Genomic DNA, 27,995 nt, shown 5'->3' with positions numbered 1-27,995 from the left:
TGTCAAGATTGCTTTATCTTCTTTATTTTCTTTATCCTTCCAAAACAAATAATCGTGCAGCTTTATTATCCTTTCTTTTGCCTCATTGCCAAATCCACTTTTCGCTTATTACTCCCTGGTTTCGTTTTATATGTCTAGTTGGATATGAAATTTAAGAAATTAATTAAGTAATGAAGATTTTTGAATGTTGTCTTAAATTTAATAAATCTGTGATGTAACAAACTATATTTTGAATTTCATGGTTTTAAATAGATCATGTAAGATGTTGACATTAAGGAATTACTAAATATAAGAAGTAAAATAGTTCTTTTAAACAGATTAAACATGAAACTAAGACATATAAATTAATATAAATGGAATATTATATTTCCAATTCCAGTGAAAATGAGTTCTGGAGTTAATACTCGGAACTTTTGTTGGACAACTCTCTTTTAAAGTTTTTATACATTCTTTAACAAAATATTTAATACATTTGTCTAATGTAAGTGAGGATATTTTTTAGGAAAAGGTATTCTTAATAAATATATTTATTTTCTTAAAACATCAAATCTTTATAAACAAATTCAGTTCATAAAAAAGCACAATTAATATAGATAAAATTAAAGTACTTGCATTCTTGTATGTTTTGTTGTCCAATTGAAGTTTAGTGTTAATTCCACAGCCAAGTGCCCTTAGCGACATGCTTCATCAATTCTTGCTTCAATCAATACTTTGGACTTATCATACCATAAATGCTTTGGCTTTCTCAAAATATTTGCATCTTTGTTTTTTTCTAGTGGGTGGGATAATTTAAGTCGAGCCTTGGGAGCAGAGGTGAATCCAGGATTTACACTCTATGGGTTCAATCCTGAGATTCTTAGCATTAAATCCATTATATTTTTAAAGTTATGGGTTCATATCTACTATTTATTACAATTTTAGTAATTTTTTACACATAAATTTATATTTTGCGTCGAAAGTTAGGGGTTCAATTGAACCCCCATCTAACATGCTAGACGCGCCTCTGCTTGGGAGGGTAGGTTCTTGGAGGAGGAATCATGTTATAGCTAGGTAGCTTTCTAGAAGGCTTTAGAAAGAATTGAAGATTCTGTAATTAAGATCACTAGATAATATTAATTCACATAGCTATAGTTAGCCTCAAAAGATGATTTCTTGTATAGTTTTGTTGAGACTCTTGCTCCTACATTGCTTTCAATTTCAGCATGTACAAAATGTTTTGTGTGCTACCCTCAAGCTTAAGTAGTCCTTTTATGTGCAGATTTCATTTTGAATGAGCCTTATCATTCTTTTAACTGTATTGGAGGTCAAGATTTATGTCCTCCTCGGTATACTTAATTTATTTAGCCCCCACCACCCCAAACATAATGGTGAACTTTTGTTTAAAAAAATTAGACTCAAAATATAAATTGTAAGGCATGTGCTTGTTAATGAAGTGAACGCTATTTTAACACTACACAATAGCTCAATAAAATTGAAAATAAAAAATTAACCCTATCTTTTACTTTTACAAATTCAATGTATAATTAATATATAATTATGGTATAATTTGTGTAAAATCTGTGTATATATTGTTAATTATTACATAAATTATACACTTTATATACTGAATATATATGGGCGATGACCACACATTATTACCGCTAAGCTAGGCAGGTAAAAAAAATTAATCGATGGATTAAGAATGTTAAAATTCTAATACTAATGCCAATAGGTTAGGTTAATCTTGGGCTCAACACCATTCATGAGAGCTGTGCATGCCAGAGATGCAATTTCAGGACAACTCATTTTAGTTTTCTAAAACACATGGCTTTACACTTTACTAAGATCAACATCAAACTTAATTAATTAATAAATATTAACAACCATGCTCTTTTGCTTTTCCTCTTCTTCTTCTTTTTTTTCATAATACAAAAAAGAATAATTTTTTTCTTCAATAATCATTTGAAGAGTATTGAACATGCTAACATTATCTAGCAACTTAGAGTTGGTTCTTTATAAATTAATAATCTAATAGGTGAGAAGTCCAAAGCCTACAGAAAATTAAATATGTTTCTCATTTTTATGGAGGTGGTATTGTCTGAAGATAAAGACAAACAAACCAGTGTTAGGTCCTGCTTTTTATTTGATTACAAAACTAAATCAAAACTAATATATATATTCAAGCAGAGATACTTCCAACTACAAAACAGACATGAAGAACAAGAAGGAAAAAAACATAATGAGTTTCAGCAGCTGAAAGATGACTAAATACTAAAAACCAAAAGTTGCATTTAAATAGGTAATATAGTTAGTACTAGAACCTAATGACAGGACATAGGTATCAAAATAAAATAAAGAGCACTGCTTCTTCAACAGCAACATATTCTCAATTAATTTATTCCCCTTCCATTTTCTCTCTTACTCTTTCATTAATTAAAGGGCGAAAGGCGTAAACATACCATCAACTTTGTGATACGAGTAGATATACCTCTCGTTATAAAAGTGGTGTATATATACTCCTGCAATTATAAAATGGTGTAAATATATCTCTGCCGTTACAAAATGGTGCAAATATACCCTTTTCGCTGACGGGATTTTAAAAAAAAAAATCATTTAGGTTATTTTTTAATTAAAAAAAAGGCTACCCATTTTTTTTGAGTAGATATACTTTTCTAAAGGCACATAATAGTTTTTTTTTTTTTTTTGGTCTGGTTTGGTTCGTTTAAAAAAATGGGTAGACTTAATTTTTTTGAAGTCACGGAGATATTTTTTTAAATGAACCATACATAACACTCCAGGAAAAAAAATTGTCATGGCTTTAGAAAATATGTCTACTAAAAAAAAATAGGTAGACTTTTTTTAAAGTCACGTGACATTTTTTTAATTAAAAAATAACCTAAATGATTTTAAAAAAAAAAACTCCCTTCAGCGAGAAGGGTATATTTGCACCATTTTGTAATGGTAGGATCTATTTGCACCATTTTGTAACTGCAGAGCAGATATATATATTACTTTTGTAACGAAAGGTATATCTGCTTTAAATCGCAAAATTGAAGGGTATATTTGCACCTTTGCCCTTAATTAAATAAAAAATTGAGCTTTTCCTTTTCACTTTGGTTTTTGTCTGAATTCTGTCAATATATTCTAATAATCACTTGATTGGATTGTTTGCTTTGAAGTGGGAGCTAAGAATCTTTGAGGCCCTCAGACTATCTATTCACTTTTTGACTTGGCCAATGTATTTGCCTGACACTGTCATGTTTGGTAAGTGCTTCAGAAGCTAAAACATCTGACTCTCCTCTCTAGTAAATTCATTCTCCTTAAATATAACTTGGGTTTAAGTTAATTTTTTATTCAATGGAATAAAATTGTTTATCTTAACAGACAGTAAAACACTATTTTGTCCATCTCTGATTAAACACATATAATTTAAAATGACAATTTGACTTAGTAATTAGCATATCAATAATAGTGTATAATAATATAGTAAGAGTGAGTTTATTAGAAGTGATATCACATCAAAGTCTTAATTTAATTAGCTTAGTAAAGTTGAACGCATAAAAATATATAATAATTGTTTAAAATCATATTATCCTCATAAATCAGAATGAAGAGAGAATGTCAATTAACCTGCCACGAAAAACAGGAGTTATTTCTTTTCATTTGACTATGTCCTAGTAAATATTGGTAAACATCAGCACTCAGCTAATAGAATAATCGAATTGCACCACATTGTAGTCTTATTGTAATGAAAGTCATATTCCTTACAGACAGACATGCACCAAAGGCATTAGTGCCTGTCTGAACATTTTGTCCGAAAATGCACTTACTAGTTACTGGCAGTCTGGCACATCCATTTTCAAAATTTTGAACTAGGAAATTATGCATCATGCATTCATTTGATTAAATAGGAACAGATTGCAGGAGTCAAATGCTAAGGATATGCCAAGAAGAAAGAAGAGAGTTCAATAACCATAAGAGTAATACACTGGAACCAGGTGAAAAGGAATCCGGTAACCATGAGTAATTCAAAGGACTTAAAAAGATGAAAAGGAGGGATTTTATCACAATTAAGAGCAAAATATTCTACAACAAATTCCAACTTCTCTGAATAAATCAACCGGATTCTTCTTCGCCAGGATGAGACATTTCTAATGCCATTTCTAACAATCTCTATTTGTCTAGTGAACATCATACAAGTTCATCCTGGCCTTCTGAAGGACATCGGATTAGCTCCAAAATGTTAACCACTTCTGCCATATCAGGCCGGTTAGATGGAACTTGTGATGTGCAGATTAATCCTAACTTCATAACAGGAATCGCCTCATCTGCTGGAAATTTTCCCTGCAGCCTTTCATCTATACAGTCTTCTACCCTGCCTTCTTCTAATGCTCCTCGTACCATGTCACACAGTACTACCACATCGTCCTTCATATATTCAACTGGCCTCTTTCCAGTAACTACCTCCAGAAGAAGAACGCCGAACCCATACACGTCACACTTCTCGGTTATCTTCACAGTTTTGCATGCAAATTCAGGTGCCATGTAACCAAGTGCACTCTGAATTTTGCTACTCAAGACATATCGATCTAGCATGGGTAACAGTCTTGCTAAGCCATAATCTGCAACTTTAGGTTCACCTGAGCTATCAATCAGGATATTGCTGGACTTCAGGTTGTAGTGGATTACGTTCATTTGGTGCAAATGAGCCAAGCTTTTTGCTGTCCCCAGAATGATGTTGAACCGTTCATTCCATGAGAGGAAACACCCACCAGATCCTTCATGGAGATGCTTGTACAAATTTCCACCAGCCACAAATTCATATATAAGTAACTGTAAAGATGGCGTCCAATAATAACCCTCAAGAGTGACAAGATTATGGTGACGGACTTTTCCCAAGTTCCTAACCTCCCTCTCAAAATCTTCCTGAGACTTGACAAGACTGGATACTGTAAGCTTCTTAATGGCCACCGGATGCCCATCCCCAAGGACGGTGCGATAAACTGCTCCAAAACCACCTCGTCCAAGTTCACAATCCTTGTTAAGCAGAGCATGTGCCCCTGTGCTGAAGTCGGGATCACCTGAAAACATGACAAGCTTACCAGAATTGGCATCCGTAGATGGAGAATGGCTAAAATCATCTCCACCAGAAAATGTAAGGCCTGCAGCAGCAGAGCAGGATGTCGTGGACCGGACACGAATATTAAGCACAGTAATGGCAATCACCCCAACGAAAATAACAGCAGCTGCACCAATAGCAATGAGGGCAGAGATGCTTAGGATTTTCTTCTCATGGCGAAAACTCTGAGGGACAGTGCTGGGAGTAGAAGAATCAGTGGAGTTGGGATTCAGAACAATTGGCTTGGGCATGACGGCAGAACAAGACCTATTGACAGCAGCCCCACATAGAGACGGGTTCGCTGACACAGAATAAGGAGAAATAGTATTAAAAAATCCATTAGCTGGTAGTTTGCCCTGTAGCTGGTTGTGTGAAATGTTGAATGAAGAGAGATGGCCAAGATCTCCAAGCTGCTTTGGTAAGCCTCCGGTTAATTTGTTAAAGGATAAGTCAACACTTTGAAGGTAAGCCAGTTTAGCTAGGGCTTCAGGTATAGGACCAGTTAGACCGTTATGTGATAAAGACCTGCCAAGTTGATTGAAGCAAAACATTAACTAACTGTAGCAAAAAATTCATATTCAGGTAACACCAAGCAGTAGATAATGGATATAGATAGCTGGATCATACAGGCAGCAAGAGCTTAGCAATCTGATAGTGTTGTTACTTTCAGGCTTCATGTAAGATATTACTGTCATAACCACTCAAATTATTCGACACACTATAGCACATTTCCATATATATTACGCAACTAGCTTTTAAAGCAGACGCTGATAATTATATTATCATGGCAAATTATTGACTCTACATGATTGCTAGAACCACCAAATTTCAGCAGAAAAAGACTGAAAATATCAAGCATGGTTTTGTATTTGAGCTTGCCTGAAGAGAAATAACAGCAGATCAAGATAATAATACCACTATAGTGTCCTCTTAAGAATCTTCAAGCAGAGAAAGGCAATGTCCAACGATAATTAATGAAACATACAGAGATTCAAAAACTTACAAGGACACTAATGAAGAACAATTGCCAATTGAACTAGGAATTTCTCCCGTCAAGGCGTTTTTTTCCAGCCTAAGTTCCATGAGAGATGTCGCTGCACCAATTTCCGCAGGGACAGTACCATATAAGCGATTTTCACTCAAGTCAAGAATATCCAAGGATTTCAATTGCCCTACAGTCTTAGGAATGGTGCCTGTAAGTTAAGTTTCAAAGAGTTAATTAAATTTCACCAAATAACTCTCATTGCTAGATATATCGAGTGCTAGAAGCTTGTAAGAAAATTAAATGCCCGAGTAGGAAATTTACCTGCCAAAGAGTTATGACAAACATCCAATGCCAGGAGCTTAACACAACTGCTCAATGACTCTGGCAAGCTTCCAGAAATCGCATTCTGCGACATGTTTAATACTTTCAGGGACTCAAGTTTCCCTATTGAAACAGGAATATTACCAGAGAATTTGTTCTCAGAAAAATCAAGAATCTCAAGGTTTTTCATTTCTCCAATCCATTCAGGTACAACGCCCACAAAAGCATTACGTCTCAATATCAATTCATTACACAAGCCAAGCTTCTGCATTGTGCTTGGAAGCTCTCCAGATAGAGAATTTTCACTCAAGTCAATTGACCTCAAAAGCAAACAACCTCCAATTCTATCTGGAATTTCACCCTTGAAACGATTTCTCCCCAAATTTATCTCTCTCAAATTACTCAAACCATCGATTCCCACTGGAATTTCGCCATCCAACAGATTGTTCGACAAATCAAGAGACCTTAATCCATTCAAAGACCAAATCCCAGAAGGAACCAACCCTGAAAACTGGTTCGACGATAAATTAAGCGTCGCGAGTGTCACACAAGAGCTCAAACTCTCCGGGATCTGCCCTGAAATTTCATTCTTGGCCAAAGAAATCGATCTCAAGGGGCCACATTGTTGAAAATAATCACCAGGAATCATCCCAGATAAGTTATTTTCACTCAAATCAAGATTCTTTAGATTAGCAAGCTGAGCAAGACTAACGCTAATGCTTCCACTAAGCTTGTTCTTAGCTAGTGAAAGTTTTCGAAGAAACTGTAACCGTAAAATGCCTCTACTTATCCTTCCAGATAAACCAAATCCATCAAGAACAACTTCAGTAACTCTATTGGATCTAGGGTTGCATTTAATTCCATTCCAATTACATGGACTATCATCCTCTTCATTCCAAGATGTTAGCTTTCCATTTGGATCTTGAACATCAGATTTGAACACCATTAATCCAAGTACATCATCATTCAAAGATGGGTTCAAACATTCCACAAAAATAGGCACCAAGAAGAGAAATAAAAACACATTAACAACAAAAAGCTTTCTCATTTCCAACAAATACAAAGCAAAATGTATTGCTTATATTTCCATAGCAAGACTATATAGACAAAGTACGAGGTTAGCTGAAAACAATGTTGTTTTCCAATTTCCAAAAACAGGAGTTGAAATGACCAGTTAAAACTAAAGATACGAGTTATGGGTCCCAAAAGCAAGACCCAAAACCCTAGAATTTCTTAAAATACAGCTGAAACAGGAAAAAAGTTGTGCAAATCTGCTCAAAAGAGTAAACTTTAAGGACCAAAACCGACAACCAGAAAACTTTAAGGACCCAAACAGTTTAGTGTGAGTTTGAGATTTTGTCGGAAAAGAAACAGCCTGCACCGGAAAAATTGCCGACGGGGAAGAATGAGTTTTCCGGCGACGGCGAGTCAGTGAAGCATTTAAAAGGCTGTTATTTCTATTTTAGTCTGAGTGGGAGACAGAGAGACTTTAATAACGGGAAAAAGAAGCAAAGGGGAGAAAGCAGAAGAACAAGGAGGGATGCTGTCTTTATTATATTCGACACGTGGCGGTGTATAGTAGGTTGTTTAGAGTCTGATGTGGATTCCACGTAGTCTTTGTCAGACGATTAAATAGTGATAATGCTTCAAATTTAAGGACCGTTTCGCCCTGACAAGTATTCACTTTTTTTTTTTTGAATTTTTTTTACTTTATTTGAAACTCAGCATTTTGCAATTAAAATTTCAAATACAACTTGAAAATATCTAAAATTTATTTTTATTTTTTTTAACTTTTTTCACTTTCAGTATACTTACACAAACAAATATTTTGTTGTAAAAATTATAACCAAATACAACTTCAACTTCAAAAATTTCAAGTAAAAGTTACTCCCTCCGTCTCAATTTATTTATCGTTTTTTTGTGTTACACGGCCCTTAAAAAATATTAATTAAGAGAGGTGTTTAACTAAACCCTTATTCATATTCAAGTTTTAATCTCTCTCCATTATGTTTACTCTATTTATGTGTCATCTCCATTATGACAAAATTCTATTATGGGTAAAATGGGAAAAAAATAATCAATTATTCCTTAAACTCCTAAAACAACAAATTATTTTGAGACAACTATTTTTAGTACCCACGACAAATAATTTGAGACGGAGGGAGTATTCACTTTTTTCGAATTTTTTTTTCTTTATTTGAAACTCAGCGTTTGACCATTCAAATTTCAAATACAACTTGGAAATATCTAAAAAAAATTTTTTTTTTTTTTTTTTTTTACCTTTTTTCACTTTCAGTACATCCAAACAATCAAATATTATTTTGCAAAAATTATAATCAAAACACAACTCTATTTTTAACTCCAGCTTCAAAAATTTCAAATAAAGTGAAAAATATTTTATTTTTAGGGCTAAACGCTTGCTTAGAAAACATTAATTGAATCCTGAAAAAGGGGACAAAATTAACAAGCCGACCCACCTGAAAAAGAATTGGGCAATTTGCAGGATTGCCCTTCGCTGGGGGTTGTCTTTAATTTTATCCGTCAAAATGGTAGTCTTTAACTTTTGCCCTTCAAATAGAATTTGGGCTTTAAAGTCAGAATTTACAAATTTCTGTCGTAAGACAGAATTTGCATGGGCATAATTTTGCCTTGCGAATTATTATTTTTTATTGAGCTGGAGTTTGAACTCACAACTTCGGAGTATTATGCAAACGGCAAAACTTAAAGATCACCAATTTGAAGGTAAAAAATTAAATACCACCCCAAACGAAGGCCAATCCGCGCAAAAAAAAAAAAAATCACTAAACTGAAGTAGTACTAATAAATAAAGTGGGAAATTTAATAGCACCCCACCACCCACTGCTAAGGAAAAATAAGAAGCAGCAATAAATGCACTTGTGTTTTCTTTTATTTATGTATTGGAGTACTATTGAAGCATACCAGCATACCCATTTTGTTCAATGTTAATTGACTTTTAATCAATGGGTAAAAGGAGGATAATATATTCGAAGGAGCATAGGAATTGCTACGACAACAAGAAGGAGTCCGCAACTTAAATGACCCAAAAAGTGAATTCGGGTATCAAAATAACGTCAGAAAAAAAAAATAACCAAAGTACCCTTTGCGCCCTAAATTAGTGAGCAATAGGGGTTATATATTTTTTGTACAATTTTAAAGTTCTTAAATTCCCGTGTTTTCAATACTTTGACCAAAGATTAGTCATGTTTCAAAATGTTGGAATATTAATATTTTATATAGAACCTGATATCTTTTTCTGCAAACAATAATGTAGGCTCAATACATCAAGTATACGTAAACATTTGGATTGTCGTTTTAGGGGTTGTAAAGTGGCCCGAAGTAAGTTTTATTTGTTTGAAAACTTGTTAGCTAAAAGGTTTAAGTGTTTTATCACTAATCTTTGGTCAAACTATGAAAAAACGTGAAATTGTACATTGCGCACGAATTTAATGTGCAACAGGATTTAACTGTAGATTTGCAGTTCAGTCATATTGCGCACTAATTTAGTGCGCAAAGGTTATTGTGTTACCTTTTTTTTATTGCGTCATTTTGATTCCTACAGCCATTTTTTGAGTCATTTAAGTTGCGGCCTCCAACAAGAAGAGACCATCAGAGGTCATTAGTGTTTGTGATATTGGACCATGCTTCGACGTGACAAACTTTCTGATGCACCTAGATATACGTAAAGTAGAAAAAGTACGCTATGAAAATTTGTAAAGTCAAAAGAATTAATAAATGTATTAAATTTGATCCAAAAATATGTAACATGCTCAGAAATTGTTGGAAATAATAATTCAAAATTGTAGAAAACAAAAATTGATTAGGATTTGATATTATAATCCATGTCCAATTAGGATTTATAATCAAATTAGTATAGGAATAGATTTTTCTATTTTGAGTTAAAGTAGGTTTTATACTATTATAAATAGGGCTGCTGCAATTTATTTTAGGGTGTAAATTGTAGAGAGCATTCAGAGATTCAAAAAGTTTATCAATAAAATATTTTCCTTCAAATTGGTATCAGAGCTTTTACGATCCTGGTAAAGAATTAAAGAGCTTTCGCCGCCGGCGGGCGGCTATAACCCATATATGCCGCCCGTCAGGCTAATGATTTTGTTGGCACACGCCGGGCCAATCATATGCATGTGAAAAACAATCACGCTGAGAATGATTGAAAAAAAAATTGCTGGTTTCAAAAGATACAAACAAATTTGCGCAAGAGGAAGGAATGATTCTCTAAAAATTGGAGAAGTGAGTTAAAAAAAAAAGGGTTGGTGAGAAAGTGTTCCAACGAGTGAAGGTTGAAGAGAAAGTGCTTCAACAATTGGAGGTTGGTGAGAAAGTGCATCAATAAATTGGAATGTTGGAGAGAGAGTGCTCCAACGATTGTGAAGGTTGAAGAGAAAGTGCTTCAACAATTGAAAGTTGGTGAGAAAGTGCATCAACAAATTGGAATTTTGGAGAGAAAGTGCTCCAACGATTGCGAAGGTTGAAGAGAAAGTGCTTCAACAATTGAAGGTTGGTGAGAAAGTGCATCAACAAATTGGAATATTGGAGAGAAAGTGATCCAACGATTGTGAAGGTTGAAAAGAAAGTGCTTCAACAAATTGGAAGATAGTGAGTGACGGTTGAAGAGAAAGTACTTCAACAATTGATGGGCTGGAAACAAGTGCTTCAACAATTGGAAGATGGTGACAAGTGCATCAAGAATCAGATATACAATTTTGAATTACGGGAGAATGTTGGAAATAATAATTCAAAATTGTAGGAAACAAAAATTGGTTAGGATTTGATATTTTATTCCATGTCCAATTAGGATTTATAGTCAAATTAGTATAGGAATATGTAACACCTCGTGCATTCGGGCTAAGATTTGTCTCATAAGACGGGGGTATAATGAACCCAATTTGAGTAGTGTATAAATGGTGTTTGAAACCCAATAAAGACATGAGAAGAGCCTTTGGGCAAAGCAAAGTTGAAAGCCACTCTACGGGGCATGTTTGCAAGTGAATTTGTAGAAGGTCTTACTTTCAACGATCATAACCCCTTTATTAATTTGGAATTTGGGAAAACTTCCTCCTTGAAAGTTGTAGATCTTTGAAATACCTTTCCAACGGTATATTATGGAGGTCAAACGGACATCTGTACAAAACGTTATGCCCGTTTTACTAAAAAGTGTTTTGTCAGTCTACGGTGGAAACATACGAACCGTAAAAATTATACGGTGGAACATACGGTCCGTACAAATTATACGGGCCGTATATTTCAGCCGTATAATTGGTCCGAATGTCCAAATCACTGGAATGGTTTTACGGGGGTGATATACGGTCCGTACAAATTATACGGACGTGAAATGGAGCGTAAAATGGGTTCGAAAGTAATTATAAAACTTCGTTTTAAGGCTTTTTCACTTCATTCTTCACACCCCCAAGCCCTAGAACGACCTTATATTCTCTCCCATCATCAAGAACACCAAGGTAAGCATACTCTAATCATTCCAAGTCAATTCTAATATATATCCTTGTAATCTAAACAATAAGTCATCATTCCTAACCTAGGGTTTTCAAGAAAACCCACCTCAAGGTTCAAGAATTCAAGATTTTGGAAATCTTCTTCAAAGTTAAAATCTTTGATTCAAGTTTTGGAGCGATTAAGGTATGTAGAACTTCCATCCACATGTGGGAACCTCTACGTTCTTCCCCATGCTCCGTTTCTTGATATCCATGAAGATCAAACCCTGTGGCATTAAACCCAACATATTGGTAGCCCATAGTTACGTATCTATGCGTATGAATTTTTGTATCTATATTCGTCATTGTATTCCTAATATTCCATTATGGTTATTAGGAACCTAGCTTAATCCATGAATCATGAATTCTTCCTCATGCATTCTCATTATGTTCATATGAAAGTTTATGATTTTATGTAGCAAGCACGTACGCATGTTTTCAAGACAACTACTTATATAATTATGAACTATTGTTATTACTCATGAATCAAGAACATGTTTGCAAGACTACAACAAGTTATCTTATGAAACCATGTTACAAGTTATTTCGTGAAATCATGATTACAAGTTATTTATAAGTTATTTCACGAAAATCATGGGCTTCTTAGCCAACTATATCATGTTCATGTTTTGGGATTGCTTAGTTAACCGAGAAGGCTCGGATAGCACGAAACTACGTTGCCACCGTAGGATAAGGGTTGTCGCAAGTAGGCAACACCTTCATTATGCGGTTGGATCCTTACATGCTATTATTACTTAAATCTCATATCCCCCGGCAAGGTGTGAGTGTTCTCCTGGTAGGCGCAAGTACCGATCATGTTGTCGGTTACACTATAGCATTCCCCACGTTACAAGAAGTTTTATATACATGTATTTTCATTGAATTATTGTTTTCAGGCTTTACTCACGTTTCATGCTCATGTTCAAGTTACATTCAGTTTCAGTTCATGTTCTATACCTATGTTGTGCCATGTTCTTCATTTCGGCGAGTTTTACATACTAGTACTATTCACCGTATACTAACGTCCCTTTTGCCGGGGCACTCGCACTTCACGGTCGGTACCGATTTTCGAGCATACACTGTAACGATAGGATCTCTTCGGTTATTAGCTTATTGGTGAGCCCCACTCCTCTCGGGGTTCGACATGGAGTCTATATTTAGTATGCGGATTATGGTAGTCCGGGGCCATGTCTGGTAGTCGATAGTCGGACATGTTTTAGAGGTTTCATGAACGGATATTAGTTCACGAGTTAGTTATGCTTTCATGTTTGCAGACTATTATGTTTCATGAATTTTCATGCTATGAGAAAATTTCAAGACTTTATTCCGCAAATTATATTTTCATGATTTATTTAAAAAGCATCATATAGATATATTGTTTTGATGCCCATGTTGACAAGCAAGCCATGAGGTTCGCTCGGACACGTACAAACGAGCAAGTGCCGAGTGTTACGCCTGAGCCATGGTTCAGGGCGTGACAGAATAAGTTTTCCTATTTTGAGTTAAAGTAGGTTTTATACTATTATAAATAGGGTTGCTGCAATTTATTTTATGGTGTGGAGATTGTAGAGAGCATTCAGAGACTCAAAAAGTTTATCAATAGAATATTTTCCTTCAGAAATGACTTGGCTCCCGTGTGATCATAGATTTTGGAAGCTTTTTTTCAAAACCAAAAAAATTAAAATATTATTTGTTCATGGAGTTTGATCAGTCTTTGAAAAGATTTTGAAGGGAAAAAAAAAATCAAAGTTCGAAACTTTAAGTTTTCAAAAACTTCTTTTTCAAGTTTCACAAAATCTATGGCCAAACACTAACTTAACTTTGGATGGTCAGGTTATGACTCACAATTCAAGGCATTTTAATCTAGTATATTTTGACCCATACAAGCTTTGGAAGGATTGGGTCTTCATGCGCTTATAAGCTTATTATTACCGTTAATTTTGAGCCGCCTAAATTCGACACTATATGTTTGATGTCAACACCAATTGTTGCACAATCAATTTAATCACGGCTCTGGCACATCATAAGAATTTCCTCAGTGAACAATTGGAGCTTAGAATGATTTTAAAACATTTTGTCAGCATATACAACATTATGATTGAATAACATAAATACCATGTATATATCACAATTGTAATAATAATAAAAACATAACATGTGTCTTTTGCACACAATTTATTATTTTACTTTGGGTAATATATTACTTAATTATAAAAACTTCAAATGATTTTATAATGAAACACTTAGTGTAATTCTTTTATTTATGTGAATGGAGTGTTGGCTGGGGACATATATAAAAAGACTTGTTTGGGGACACTTAAGTTGAGGGACAAGAGGAGTTACATATCAAGAGGGGGGTGGGGTGGTTGGTGTGAAGCTGAAAGTGAAAGAAGGTAAGGTAGTTGGAGAAGACAGAAGGAACAGGTGAGTGTAATAAATAAAAGAAGGAAATGAGATGAGAGTAGTAAATGTGTAACATCCGGTAGGTACGCCTCAGATTTTGCAGGACAATCTTCTTAATTTATCGCTTTTGAAGCTTCCTTTAATTCCACTGAAAACCTCCAACCATAAGGAACCCCACTTACCACCCCCCCGCCCCGCCCCCCCCCCACCCACCACGCCGCAAGCACTTCACACTATAATGTATTTTAAGGGGAGAAAATTAAAACAAAATGCTTTTTAAAGAAACCTTATATACTTACTTTTTTTGCCAATTCTAAAATATTTTTCACATTGTATACAACAACAACAACAACAAGAAGAAGAAGCCCAGTAGAATCACCACGCGGAATGCAGGAAGAAAAGGAGAAGTGTGCATCTAACCCCCACTTTGAAAGGTAGGGCGGTTTTCCGAAAAACCATACGACTCGAGGAGGAAAACAAGACAAAAAGTCAGATAGGGACAAGCATATCAAAAACAATATGAAAACGAGGAATAACAAAAGCGAGAAAGTCATGGTAGAACAATCCGAAAAGAAAGGAGCATTAATTAACATAGATAAATAAGATAATCAAAGTACAAAGGCCCAACAAATATAAGCAGAAATCAAATAGCAATAAACGAATGAGCAAGACTACAACTACTATGGTGGAAGGATAAGCAACCTAGCCTTCTATCACATTGTATACAAGCATACAAAAATATTTATATAATGATGGTGCTCGGGTCATGTTATACTATTAGTTAGTGTTGATGGGTTAGCTCTAGAGGGAAGAAAGTTTCTTTTTTCCCGAAAATAAAGTCACTCTTTTCACATAAAAGAAAATCACTTTTTTCGGAGTAAAAGTCACTCTTTTCAGAAAAGAAAAGTCACTCTAAAAGATGTGTCTATTACGAAAAGTCTCTTTGAACAGATGTGCCTGTTGCGAACAGATTCCTAAAGTATTATAAATACCTGGTACTGCTTCAAAACAGATGGACAATTTTACAGACTTTCTGTTCTTCTCTCTATTGCTTTCATAACAAATCACAACATTCTGTTCTTGTGGAAAATTTGAATTAATTGTTGGTATTCGAATTCCGGTGAATTTGTAAAATCCTGGAGGAATTCTGCCACCATCCCTGCTGTTGGGAAGAAACAAGCAACAACTAAATTGCACGACGAGGTAACAGCCGAAGAAATACCCAAGTCAAAACTTCCAACACTATTTGAACTAAGAGAAGACAATAAACACTAACACAAATGAAAATCCGGACAACAACTATACCAACAACAAAATAGCAAAGCAAGCAAAAGTAAATCAATATGAGAGACACCAAATTTACGTGGTAAAACCCCTTCAAGGTGGAGAGGAAACATTCACGGGACCTCCGGCCCACAAAAGCTACACTAAAATCAACAAGAGTTACAACAATATTCTCCAAATGGCTACAACATCAAAACCAAACACAGAACAACAAATACATAAAAGATAGCACCAAAACTAGTGAAGAAAGGAGAGAAATCACCCTAAAAAATGAGCTATTTTTCGTACTCGAAAACTGGAGTTACAGACAATAAAATTCGATCTCCACTGTTGAAATCCAAGAACCAGATGTTGAGAACCCCCAGTTCAAATTTCAACACAATCCAACGGTTAACGAATCGGGAAACGCAATTTTAAGTGGACTGCTGTGGTTGATTTTCATTGGTCCGAAAATCACCTCTTCTCTCTCAATTTTTCTCTCTATATGGCTGCTATGAATTCACTCTTGTGTTATAAAAAAAAAAAAAAAGACCTAAGTTGATCCTATATATAGTGGAAAAAGTGGCCTGATCCAAATTGGATTGAGTTTTATTAATTCAAGGCCAAACCCATCGGGAGCCACTTGAGGTACTCAAGATCTTTCACTTAGACACCTCAAGTACGCCCTGTTCCATTTAGACACCTGAACTTAACTTAAAATGTGTTATTAGACACCTTTTGCAGATGTGGCAATGTGCGTGTCCTTCACATTTTTTTGGAGCGTGAAAGAGAATAATTTTGTGTTTTCGTTTTTTTTTTTCTCCTTCATCTTCTTCCTCCCTCCTACCACTTTCTTCACCATATCCACCATATCTCTCAAAGCCACTAAATGGGCCATAAAAACCACAAGGATTCTCAAGATTCTTGCAATTTCAACTTAATTTCTTCTTCCTCTAAATCTCCCACAAGAATCACTAAATCTCCATCCTTCTAATTGAGACCCAATTGGGTTAAGAATTCAAAAAATTGAGACAAACTCCACAATCTCTAGCTCCAAATTGTTGGTGGCACATGTAGATGCAATGATCTATATAAAGAGGATGGAGCTGTCAAAATCACTCTTTCAAGAAAATATTATCTCCGTTTCCATGGCCACCACTATATTCAAGAAATGAAACCCAATTAAAGAGAAAACATAATATTATCTCCGTTTCCATGGCCACCACTATATTCAAGAAATGAAACCCAGTTAAAGAGAAAACATAATTTCACCTTTCCATAATTCAAAATCAATTGAAGGAGCCATCAAAATCATTATTTTGTTAGTTTGGATTGAAGAAATTGATATGACTCCATTAAAGCTCATTTAAAGATGGAAAATCATAATTGAAGGAAAGATTTTTAGATTTCATAAATTGTAGTCAATTGAAAGATGTGGAAGTAGTGGTTATGGCAGAGGGGAATGGAGGTTGAAGAAAATGGGAGGTGGATCGAGGTGGTGCTTGGAAAATTAGGATTTTTCTTTTCTTTATTTTTTGTTTTTTAATTAACTAAATAGTGTAAAAATATTTCTTCTAGTCATATTTTATTTTTAATAATTATTTTGAATACATATGCCACGTGTCTTTATTTAATTCGTCACCTTGCCACGTCATCGGCGAGTGTATCACACTCACTTTACATATTTGGCTGATTGTAACGAAAAAATAATACAATTGAAACAAATTTTAGGTAGTGTAAGTGCTCAATAAACACCCCAAGTTGAGGTGTACTAAGTGAAAGATGCTGAAAGCCTCAAATTATTCCCGATGGGTTTGGCCTTAATTCAATTCCACATATGAGGGAAAACTCAAAAACCCAACACCCGCAACAACAAAATGGACGGCTTAAATTCCTTAACGACAGAAACTACTCTATCAAAGCCGAATTATTTCTTCCCCACTTCTGAAACCTATTTTTCTAACAATCTTAAGGAATTTAACTATTCAAAGAAGCACTGAAAAAATGATTGGCGGATTGACGATGTTCTTGGGCAAGCAATCAACGTGGTACTGAGTTCTACATTGATGCAAGCACTGTTGTTAATAACAGCATATGTTGGGGGATGGCATCAAACTAATTTGATTTTAGTGAAAAGTCAACAACAAAGGATGAGTTGTAAAACATACAACTTGTCTCCAGTTTCCTTTGGTTACTGAAGATGGCATTATCAAAGATTAAATTGGTATTGTGAAGTCCTGAGCACATTAAATCGGTTTGGATAATGACTTTTGGTATTCGTCACTTTGGCAAAGAAACTGAAAATGATGCCATTATACTGCTAGAAGATTGGAATATCTCGATGACAATAAATATCGGATTCTATTTTCTTTATTCTACTCTTTTAGTTTTCCTATCCTACGTGATTTATGAAATTTGGTATAAATAAATGTTAGGGTAAGTTAATAATTACTCCCTCAGTTCACTTTTACTTATTCAGTATTCTAAAAATAAATTTTCACTTTTACTTGTCACTTTTAGCATATCAAGAGAAGACAATTCACTACTAAAAAACTAGCAAAAATCGACGGAAACAAACTGACGGGTTCCGTCGGTTTTTCGACAATTTTTTAAAATCTTTTTTTTTTAAAAAGAAAACCGACGGATTGCATCGGTTATTTTTCTTGCAAAAATGCATGAAAAATATAATTATTTTTTATATTATTTTCTAAAATAAACCGACGGACTCCGTTGGTTTTTTTTTTTTTAATTTAAAAACTGATGGAGTTCGTCGGTTTTTGAGCGAAAAACAATATAAATTAAATCAATGTAAGTATTTGATCAAAGAATATGAGTGGTCTAATGGTAGAGCCATTTGATGCCACGGGACATACCCGGGTTCGATTCCAAGTTGCTACATTTCATTATTTTATTTTCAGAAAAGAAAAAAAAAACGACGGAGTTCGTCCTGTTTTTTAGTAGTGATTTATTTTTTTCTGTTTTACCGATAGTATTAATTACTCACTTCAAATCATTTTTTAAATCCAATAAAAATATGCATCAATTAATATGGGTACATGGGTAAATTATGTACTCCATTTATTATTTCTTAAACAGCATGAAAAGTCCAAAGTGAACAAGTAAAAGTGAACGGAGGGAGTATATGAGGATCTCAAAGTATTTGCATGCTATGATTATTTGGAATAACATGTTTTTAAATGTTAATTTCGTTATTCTTTTTACTTAATGAAATTAATTTGTTGGTCTATACAATTTGATAGCATGCATGAAATATGTGGAAGATTATTTTTCAATCTAGTAAGGCATGAATTATTGCTTACATTAATACTTGAAATATTTATTCTTGAGATCATGAAATATTTTGTATGTTAGTTTGGATGAAAGAAGATATGCATATGTTCGTTTGAACAAAAGGTCAAACAATTGATATTTAAGGGTTACTAAGGATTAGTAGAAAAGCCATTGGAAAAGAAATTAAAAAGTCCTACAAAGTGATCGAGGAAGTGAAATATTTTCCAATGAAGGATAATAATTTATTTATGAATATAGAAATTTCTAATCGGAAAGTAACCCAAGATAATACTACAACGACAATTGAGAATGTAGTAAGTCAAAATGATACTACGGTAATTGTGCATAAGAGTTTATTAATTCTGGACAATATGTGGTATGAAACTTGTTTGTTCTTTGGATAAAGAAAAGAGATCGAGCTTCCTATTGAACTTAGGAGGAGCGAAAGACTTACTAAGAATAAGAATTTAAATTCTAATTTTATTTCTTCTCAAGCAAATTATGTTTAGTTGAAGTACAAGTAAATTATTAAATAAAATATTATTGTCTTGAATCTGGATGAAGATCAAAAGACGTGAAGCAATGACGTCAGGTTGTACTTCTTGAAATGAGAAGAAAGTTACTAGAAGGTCGTTGTATGGATTAAACAAGCTCCAAAAAGTACAAAAAATTGATAAGGTAATTTTATCAAATGATTTTAAACATTACGGAGTGGACAAATGAATTTCAGATTAACAAAGGATAACAGAGTGATAATATAATTTATATTGGTGACATGCTATAAGAACTAATATGCAAGGCATGAATGAAACTAAGAAGTTTTGAACTCTCAAGTTAAGATAAAAGATTTGAGAGAAGTTGATACTATCTCTTAGGCATCAAAATTTAAAATGTAGTGGAGGTTTCATTTTATGTGAATATTACTACATTGAAAAGGTTCTTTCCATGGTGTTTAATCATTTGGGTATTAGGAATTTTATACTTCTTTAGATGTTTTTATAAATTGATTGAGAAACGGGAAAGATTTATTAGTCAATAAAACTATGCTAGTGCAGTGGTAATTTACTGGGATCCCAAGTTTAATTGCACTAAGTTTTGCCTTTGATATTTGTAAATATCAAAATATGCTCATAATCCTAGAAGCGAACATTGGAGAGGTATCATAAGGATACTTGGTTATCTTAAAAGGACAAATCTTTGCCTTATTTTAAATATATGTCTTCAATATTGATGGATATTGTTATGCTAGTAGGATAACTAGTGTAAATGATAATAAGTTAGCGTCTGACTAGATCCTATTTTGGTTGGAGAAGCAGTTTCGTGAGCTTCTAAGAAACAAACGTAGGCTATTTTTTTATTTATGAAATTTGAATTTATAGGTGCAGAAAGAGAGACAAAAGGATTGGAAAAATTATTATAAAGTTGTGGCCACAACGGAAGCCAATTGTTCTCTTTGCACTATGAAGCAATTATGTCTAAGGCATTTGGCAAGAATGGAAATCTAGACATTTTGCTTGAATCATGTATAAGACAACTGAATGGTGGAATTATCACTAGTTGTTTATGATATTTAAACGACTATGCCGACCCATTGACGTCTAAAATGCTCTCGAGAGGTATGATTATAGCACTATGAGTGTTGTGGGTATAAGGCAAATTAAATTGTCATGGGTAAGGGGAATCTTACCTCTACTATTGCTCTACAACAATACTAAAGGTTCAAAAGGTAACAAGTAGTTATTATGTGACTGTTAGCAAGTACTGGAGTTTAGTACTTAGAAAAAAGAGGTTGAGTACAAAAGTACGATCTTAATGAAGAAACCAGAGTTTGGATTAAGAACTAAGTAAAGTCCAGGGTAAGGATTTGGTAAGTCCAAGATAAGGACATGGTTTAAAACTTCACCTATATAAACACTTGAAGTGGTGCCGCATCATCCAAAGTTGGGAGACAAACTTGGTAAAGTGCTTATGAATTCAGGAGGTAGCACAAGGTCATAATCGGGTCCTAAAACTCGCAGTGAACAGGTTGTGAAAGTTGGTACGTTTATGTGTATAATGCTTTTCCGTCTTTGTCATTAAGGAATTGTAGTTCAATAGAAATTAATCTAACTATCAATTTTGACAAGGATTTGAATCGTTTATACAAGTAGAGTGTTCAACTCGAAAGAGACCTACTATATATGCATAGATCTCATAAACATCATCAATCACTAACTAAGTGGGGGATTGTTATGTTAGTTAGGGTTGATGGGTTAGCTCTAGAGGGAAGAAAGTTACTTTTTTTTTCCCGAGAAAATAGAGTCACTCTTTTCACAGAAAAGAAAGTCACTTTTTTCAGAGTAAAAGTCACTCTAAAAGATGTGTCTGTTACAAAAAGTCTCTTTGAACAGATGTGTCTGTTGCGAACAGATTCCTAACGTATTATAAATACCTGGTACTACTTCAAAACAGATGGACAATTTTACAGACTTTTACGTTCTTCTCTCTACTGCTTTCACTACAAATCACAACATTACATTCTTGTGGAAATTCGAATTAATTCTTTGAGTATTCGAATTTTGGAGGCTTTGTAAAACCCTGGAGGAATTCTGCCACCATCCCTGCAAAGAATGAAGTGGGAGGCTTAAATTTCTTAAGGAAAAGACTACTCTATCAAAGTCGGATTATTTCTTCCCCATTTCTGAAAAATATTTTTCTAGCAGGTCAACTTATATATGATTTCGATTATTACACCGGGTATTTTTTACCTTCAAAATAATACTATCCACCAAAAAGTTACCCAATATTTTCTACCTCTACTAAAATGTAATTTTGATATTTAAGGGTGCATCCATTAGGTCACATTGTACATTCAGTGCAGGCTCACAAAAGTTTAGTAAAACTTACTTTTGAACTTTTGAAATTACAAACATTCGATATATCTATTTCAATTTTCATTAACTTAAGAAGCAAAAGTAATAAGTTCTCTCCCGCCTTTAAGAAAAACAGTTTATAACATATCATAACTTTCGTTTGCATTTAAATGAGGAGGCAACATAGAGTGATAATTAATTCTTCCTCCAATATTCACCTGAGACTTAATTAAATAAAGAAATAATTATTGCAAAACAGCATACGTTTAGTTGGACAGAGGAAAACTGAAGCACGAGAAATTTGAAGACAAAGTGTACATCTCATTATGTAATAACTTCAAAAAGAAGTCACGCTATTATCATTTCTAAGCTTTTATATCACATGTCCTGCCTTTTCTGCATGCATGTACCTGGCTTAATTTATTTTTACCCTTCTGCCTTTTGGATGGTAACTTTTTAAATTTCATCTCGTACCTGGACTATATAAAGAAAAAGATTTAATGAGAATGATGTTATCTTATTGTAAAAAGGTGAAAATCATTTTCACTCCCAACTTTACTTTAAAAATCAAACTCTCCCCTCAACTTTGAACAATAGATATTCTCCCCTCTTTATTCTATGCAATGACTATTTCACCCTTGCTTTTTTAAATCCTCCATACTACATTTTTATATTATATATAATATTATTTTTTTAATCTAGGTATTTATAGATTCTTATTTAAGTTCATTAACATTATAAGTAGAATAATATTTTTATGAATTTGTAAGAAAATCTAATGCTAATTTTGATGATTGTTATTTCAATATTATATGTAGTAAGTATGTACATGCAAGTGTGTATATTTAAGTTCCACTTCTCTCTTATTCTTTATTGTTTATGTAAATAAAAAAGTTTTGGTTGTCATTAATGAAATATTTTTCTTAAATTATTATAAAATTTATTTACAGTATAAATAAATCATTTTTAAAAATTTGCCTCTATTTTTTAATTATTTTTGCATTACCTGCATAGAAATATATTTATAAAGTTATTATGATCTGTTATTTTTCACTTGTATAAAATAAATATTAAAGTTTTGATTACTTATAATAAAGTTAATTTTTTGTTTATTCTGCTAATTTATTTTATTATAGAACATTATTAACTTATCTTCTGAATTAATATTTCTCACTTTTTTCTTCGTCTAGAAGATAATATTTATTTTTTATGAGAAATTTGTTACATAAATTTTAAAAAACGAGAAATATCATGATTTTAAAAAAGTGAAAAAAAAGAAGACAAAATCTGATATTGTAAGGGTAAAATAGGCAATTAAAAAAGTCAATTAGGATAATGGAGGGAGAACGTCTATTGTTCAAAGTTGAGAGGGAATTTTATTTCTAAAGCATAGTTGGGGGGCGTAAATAATTTTCACCCTATTGTAAAATATAAGTTTTCTGATAATTACCACTTAATTCTCGAAATAACATTTTTAAGCCCCTCAATTAATTAAGCAATCAAAAGATTCGACATCACTTAATCCAGTCTCTGCGCCCACACATTAACAACTCTTGGTCACAGTATGTGTTGGCTGAGTTCGTGATTCCCTTTCACTCCGAACCAAAAGACTGAAATTTTTATTGTTATTTTTTTCTCTCCAAAGGACTGAAATTAAGTTTGAGTAATCAATGAATTAAAAAGGTGAATAACCACTATTAATACATAGCAATGAAAATGATGTGAGATTAAGGGAAAAGGATCCTTTTTTAAAAGGGTAACAGCTCCTGGTAATATCGCCCACAGAAGGTTTGTTGAAAGCAAGTATATACGTGGTAAAGAGGCATTTTTAAGAAGAAAAAAAAAAAATTCTCTTGAAATCCTGTTTGATCAAGCTTATTTTTTTTTTTCAAAAGTGTTTATTTTAAAAAAGTGAGTTATTTGACCAAGTTTTTGGGAGAAAATAACTATTTTTGGAGAGTAGCAGAAGCAGTTTTTCACAAGCTAAAAAATAATAGCTTAAGCCCAAAAATACTTTTTTGAAAAGCACTTTTGAGAAAAATATACTTAGAAGTACCTTTTAAAAGTTTGGCCAAACATAAATTGCTGCTCAAAAGTGTTTTTTAAATTTATTTTGTCAAACACAAACTGCCAAAGTACTTTTTTTTACAAACACTTTTGAAAAAAATACTTTTCAAAATAAGTTAATTTTAAAAGTTTGACCAAACAGATTAATAGTTTTTTTTCTTCGACGTACATTACATGGTTCACGGGACTTAGGAGAAAGTATATTCAGTACTAAAGTGAACAACTTAACAAAGCCCGTGGTGTTTATTTCAAAAATTTACAGAGGAGGTTTAACTTTTTCGTAAAAAATATTTTTCATTCAAACATAAAAATTCAAAAAGATTAAAACTGAATTGCAACTTTTTCAAAATTTTGAATCAAGCGCCACGTATTCCTGTGAAGGTGCCAGCCAATTTTCACAGTGCAAGGGGATAGAAGTTGCACATGTAAAGAACTTTTGGGATCGTTTGGTAGTCGGTTAGAGTTATGAAATTGTTAGTAACGCAGAGACTAGTTATGAGAGAATTTATTTATTACTTTACGCAGGGTTAGTTAGTTATTCTATCTTTTATCATGTATAAACAATAGGGCAAAGGTGCAAATATATTTCTCAACTCTGCGATTTAAAGCAGATATACCCCTCGTTATAAAAGTGGTGTATATATACTCCTGTCGTTACAAAATGGTGCAAATATATTCCTGTCGTTACAAAATGGTGCAAATATACCCTTTTTGCTGATGGGGTTTTTTTAAAAAAAAATCATTAGGTTATTTTTTAATTAAAAAAATGTTACGTGGCTTTTTTAATTACTTTTCTAAAGCTACATAGTAATTTTTTTTTCTGATGAGTCAGGTCTAGTTCGTTTAAAAAAATGGATAGACTTATTTTTTTTTTAAAGTCACGGAGATATTTTTTTAAACGAACCATGCTCGACACACCAGAAAAAAAAATTACCATGGCTTTAGAAAAATATGTCTACTAAAAAAAAAGGGGTCAACTACGTATATATACATCTTAAGGAGAAATATTTACAAAACGTGACGATTGTTTTATATTTACAAAACATAACATTACAAACCCTATACAAAACATGCTTTTTAAAAAAAATATATATTTTTTTAAAAAATTATTTTTTATTTTTTTATTTTTTTTAAAAAAATTTATTTTTTTTAAATATTTTTTTCGCACAAAAATTTATGTATGAAAGTTGTATGAAATGTGTATATCTCGCTCAAGGCTTAAAATGTTCGATCAAAATTTAGTGTATGAAATGTGTATATCACGTTCAAGGCTTAAAAAATCCGCTCAAAATTATGTGTATGAAAACAATATGAAATTTGTATCTCACTCAAGTCTTAAAATTTCGCTCATATTTTCGTATATAAAGTTCATGTTAGATTTCGAAGAAAATTAATACAACTACAACAACATTGTATACAACTTTGATACAACATTCAAGACTTAAAATAATCGCTCAAATTTTTGTGTATGAAATGTGTATATCTTGCTCAAAGCTTAAAAAGTTCGCTCAAATTTTATGTATGAAAAACGTATGAAATGTGTATATCTCTATCAAGGCTTAAACATTATGCTCAAAATTTTATGCATGAGAATGGTATGAAATGTGTATATCTCGCTCAAGACTTAGAATTTCATTCACATTTTTCATATATAAAGTTCATATTAGGTTCCTAGAAAATTAATACAACTACAACAACATTGTAACAACTTTCATACACAAAAAATTGAGGTAATTTTTTAAGCCTTTGAGAGAATTTTTTTTTTAAATATATAAAAATATTTTTTTTTTAAAATTAAAATATTTTTAAAAAAATTAATTTTAAAAAAATATATATATTTTCTGGAAAAAAATAAAAAAATGAAAAATATATGAAAATCCGTCATGTTTTGTAATATATCATTATGTTTTGTAAATAAGGAAAACTATTGTCAGGTTTTGTAATTATTTCTCCTTAAAATGTATATATATGTAGTTTTCCCAAAAAAAAAATGGGTAGACTTTTTTTAAAGTCACGTGGTATTTGTTTAAATTAAAAAATAACCTAAATGATTTTAAAAAAAAACTCTTGTCAGCGAAAAGGATATATTTGCACCATTTTATAACGGTAGGGGTATATTTGTACCATTTTATAACGGCAGGGGTATATATACACCACTTTTGTAACGAGGGATATATCTGATCTAAATCGCAAAGTTGAGGGGTATATTTGCACCTTTGATCTAAATCATATATAGATTCCATCATAACTTATACATGCATTAATTATGCATGTTTCTAAATCGAAACCAAACATTGTAATCAGATGTGTTAAATTTTATACATAGCAAAATAATAGGCTTAATGCATATGCAACCCCCTAAATTTGTCCTTTTAAAAAAAATAAAAAAAATTTGACACCTTAACTGAGTGTTGTTCCTATTGAACCCCTAAACTTGGCCTCAAGTGTGTCTATCAAACACAATCCAACGTACATACATATATGGCGAGTTTTTTTTTTTTTTAGCCTTGCTCGTGAATACAAATCGCATCCTACGTGGAATGTATTTAATGTAAACACATTCCGAGTGTTAGTAAATCTGAGAGTCAATTCAATAATGCGCAGTAGAATATTTTGGTACACATTTACATTAAATTTTACTCTGTTGATAGGCTGGAATGGGACAACCTGAAAGCTCAAGGCAACTAGCAAGCTCAGATAGTATTTACATTGGATTTTACATTAAATATATTCCATGTAGGATGCGATTGACATTCACGCGCAAGGCTAAAAATAAGTGAAACTCACCATTTATGCTATGTAAGTGCTGTGTTTGATATCCACACTTGCGCCAAGCTCGTGCTCAATAAACAACACTTATTGAGCGCGCTAAAAAATGAAAAAAAAAAAAAAAAAAAAAAGTTTAGAGGGCCACATATGCATTAAGCCAAAAGAATACCATACATGATCTAATACATAAATAGCTTAACTCCTAACCAGCTACCAAACGATCCCTTAGGGAACGTTTGGTATGAAGTCTAAGCAAAAATAGTCCTGGAATAAAAATTTAGTACCACCTTATCACTTGTTTGGTTGCTAATCCTGGGATAAGTTATCTCAGCATTAAAAATAGTACCGGGATAACTTATACCCATCAGAGGGTGGAATAATAATTCTAAGACAACTTATCCCAGGATAAAACAGGAAAAATGACTAAAATAGCCCTGAGGGGAAATTTTAGGCATTTTAGGCTAAATAAGGTGGAGGGTATTTTTGTAAACAAACAACTTCTTCTTAAAAATTAGGCAATGCATGTTATTTCTAGTACAACATACCAAACAGTGGATAGAAAATAATACCATGATAACTAATCTCAATATAACTAATCATAGAATAACTAATCCCAGCATAACTAATTTCAACATTACTTGTCTTCAAACCAAACGACCCCTTAGTGTTCAATTTCAAAACAAAAAGAAGTAGACAGCTAGAGAAAGTGAATATACAGTGGTTTCAAAGTCAAAAGATGTAACAATATAAGAAGGTTGACAAAAGCAAAAAGACAAAAGCCAGAGTGCCATTATGTAACTTTTCCTCTGTTTCTACGATACGTAGCCACTTCAATAATTCTCCTTTGCGATTCTCTATCCACAAAAAAGAAAAAAACAAAGGTAGTCATGGACTCGCTGCAAAAATATTTTGGCAGGGGCCAGCTAAGGTCAATTCAGTGTGGACCTCTCTTACTAGGGGGAGAAATAGTTTTTTAATCTTTTACATTTTTTTTTTCAATTTTATGATTTTTTTTACAATTTTTTTTTCATTTTTATACATAAGAAATTTAAAAAGATTAGTTTCTTCTATCAAATTGTAAGAGGGCGAGATCTCATTTCCTCCTTATATTAGGTTAAAACGTGCACATTTTGTTTTGAAGGGTTGTGCTAAGAAAATGATAAAAATGGTCCCTTGTGTTTAAGGGTTAGTTCAAAATAGTCCCCTAAAGTATGAATTTAACAGGTTTAATCTTTAAGTTTGTCAAAAGTGCCTTAGTTTTCGTCAATATAAACCAAACTCTTTTTTTTTTATGCAAGGGAATCCGCTGCAGCTGCCCTTCGAGTGTGCAGGGTAAATCTCGCTCCTGTGCAATAGCCCGTAAATCACATAGGAGAGATGATCCGCACTAGACAAGCCCCGTGCGACGTGCTCGACTC

At 33.0% G+C, this 27,995-nt stretch overlaps 1 protein-coding gene across 1 annotated transcript; it reads right to left on the bottom strand.

Annotated features, from left to right (window-relative positions):
- Nucleotides 1-3,922: 3,922 nt before the first annotated feature.
- LOC132053204 (probable LRR receptor-like serine/threonine-protein kinase IRK) lies at nt 3,923-7,918 on the bottom strand. The gene is made up of 3 exons (XM_059445124.1): nt 6,405-7,918; nt 6,102-6,291; nt 3,923-5,623 (listed from the first exon to the last, which is right to left on the bottom strand). The coding sequence occupies exons 1-3, from the start codon at nt 7,450-7,452 to the stop codon at nt 4,171-4,173; spliced, it is 2,691 nt and encodes an 896-aa protein (XP_059301107.1). The 5' UTR covers nt 7,453-7,918; the 3' UTR covers nt 3,923-4,170.
- Between the last annotated feature and the right edge of the window lie 20,077 nt (nt 7,919-27,995).

This window comes from Lycium ferocissimum, chromosome 1 (assembly GCF_029784015.1).
Source record: "Lycium ferocissimum isolate CSIRO_LF1 chromosome 1, AGI_CSIRO_Lferr_CH_V1, whole genome shotgun sequence".
NCBI classification, from domain to species: Eukaryota; Viridiplantae; Streptophyta; class Magnoliopsida; order Solanales; family Solanaceae; genus Lycium; species Lycium ferocissimum.
Note: the sequence above shows the minus strand (reverse complement) of the source record. Positions and strands in the feature narration are given on the sequence as shown.

Coding starts and splice junctions, on each gene's coding strand:
- LOC132053204 (XM_059445124.1), bottom strand. CDS start 7,452: ATGAGAAAGCTTTTTGTTGTTAATGTGTTTTTATTTCTCTTCTTGGTG. Junction 6,292..6,404: donor TTGTCATAACTCTTTGGCAG/GTAAATTTCCTA, acceptor CTTAACTTACAG/GCACCATTCCTAAGACTGTA. Junction 5,624..6,101: donor TGTTCTTCATTAGTGTCCTT/GTAAGTTTTTGA, acceptor TCAACTTGGCAG/GTCTTTATCACATAACGGTC.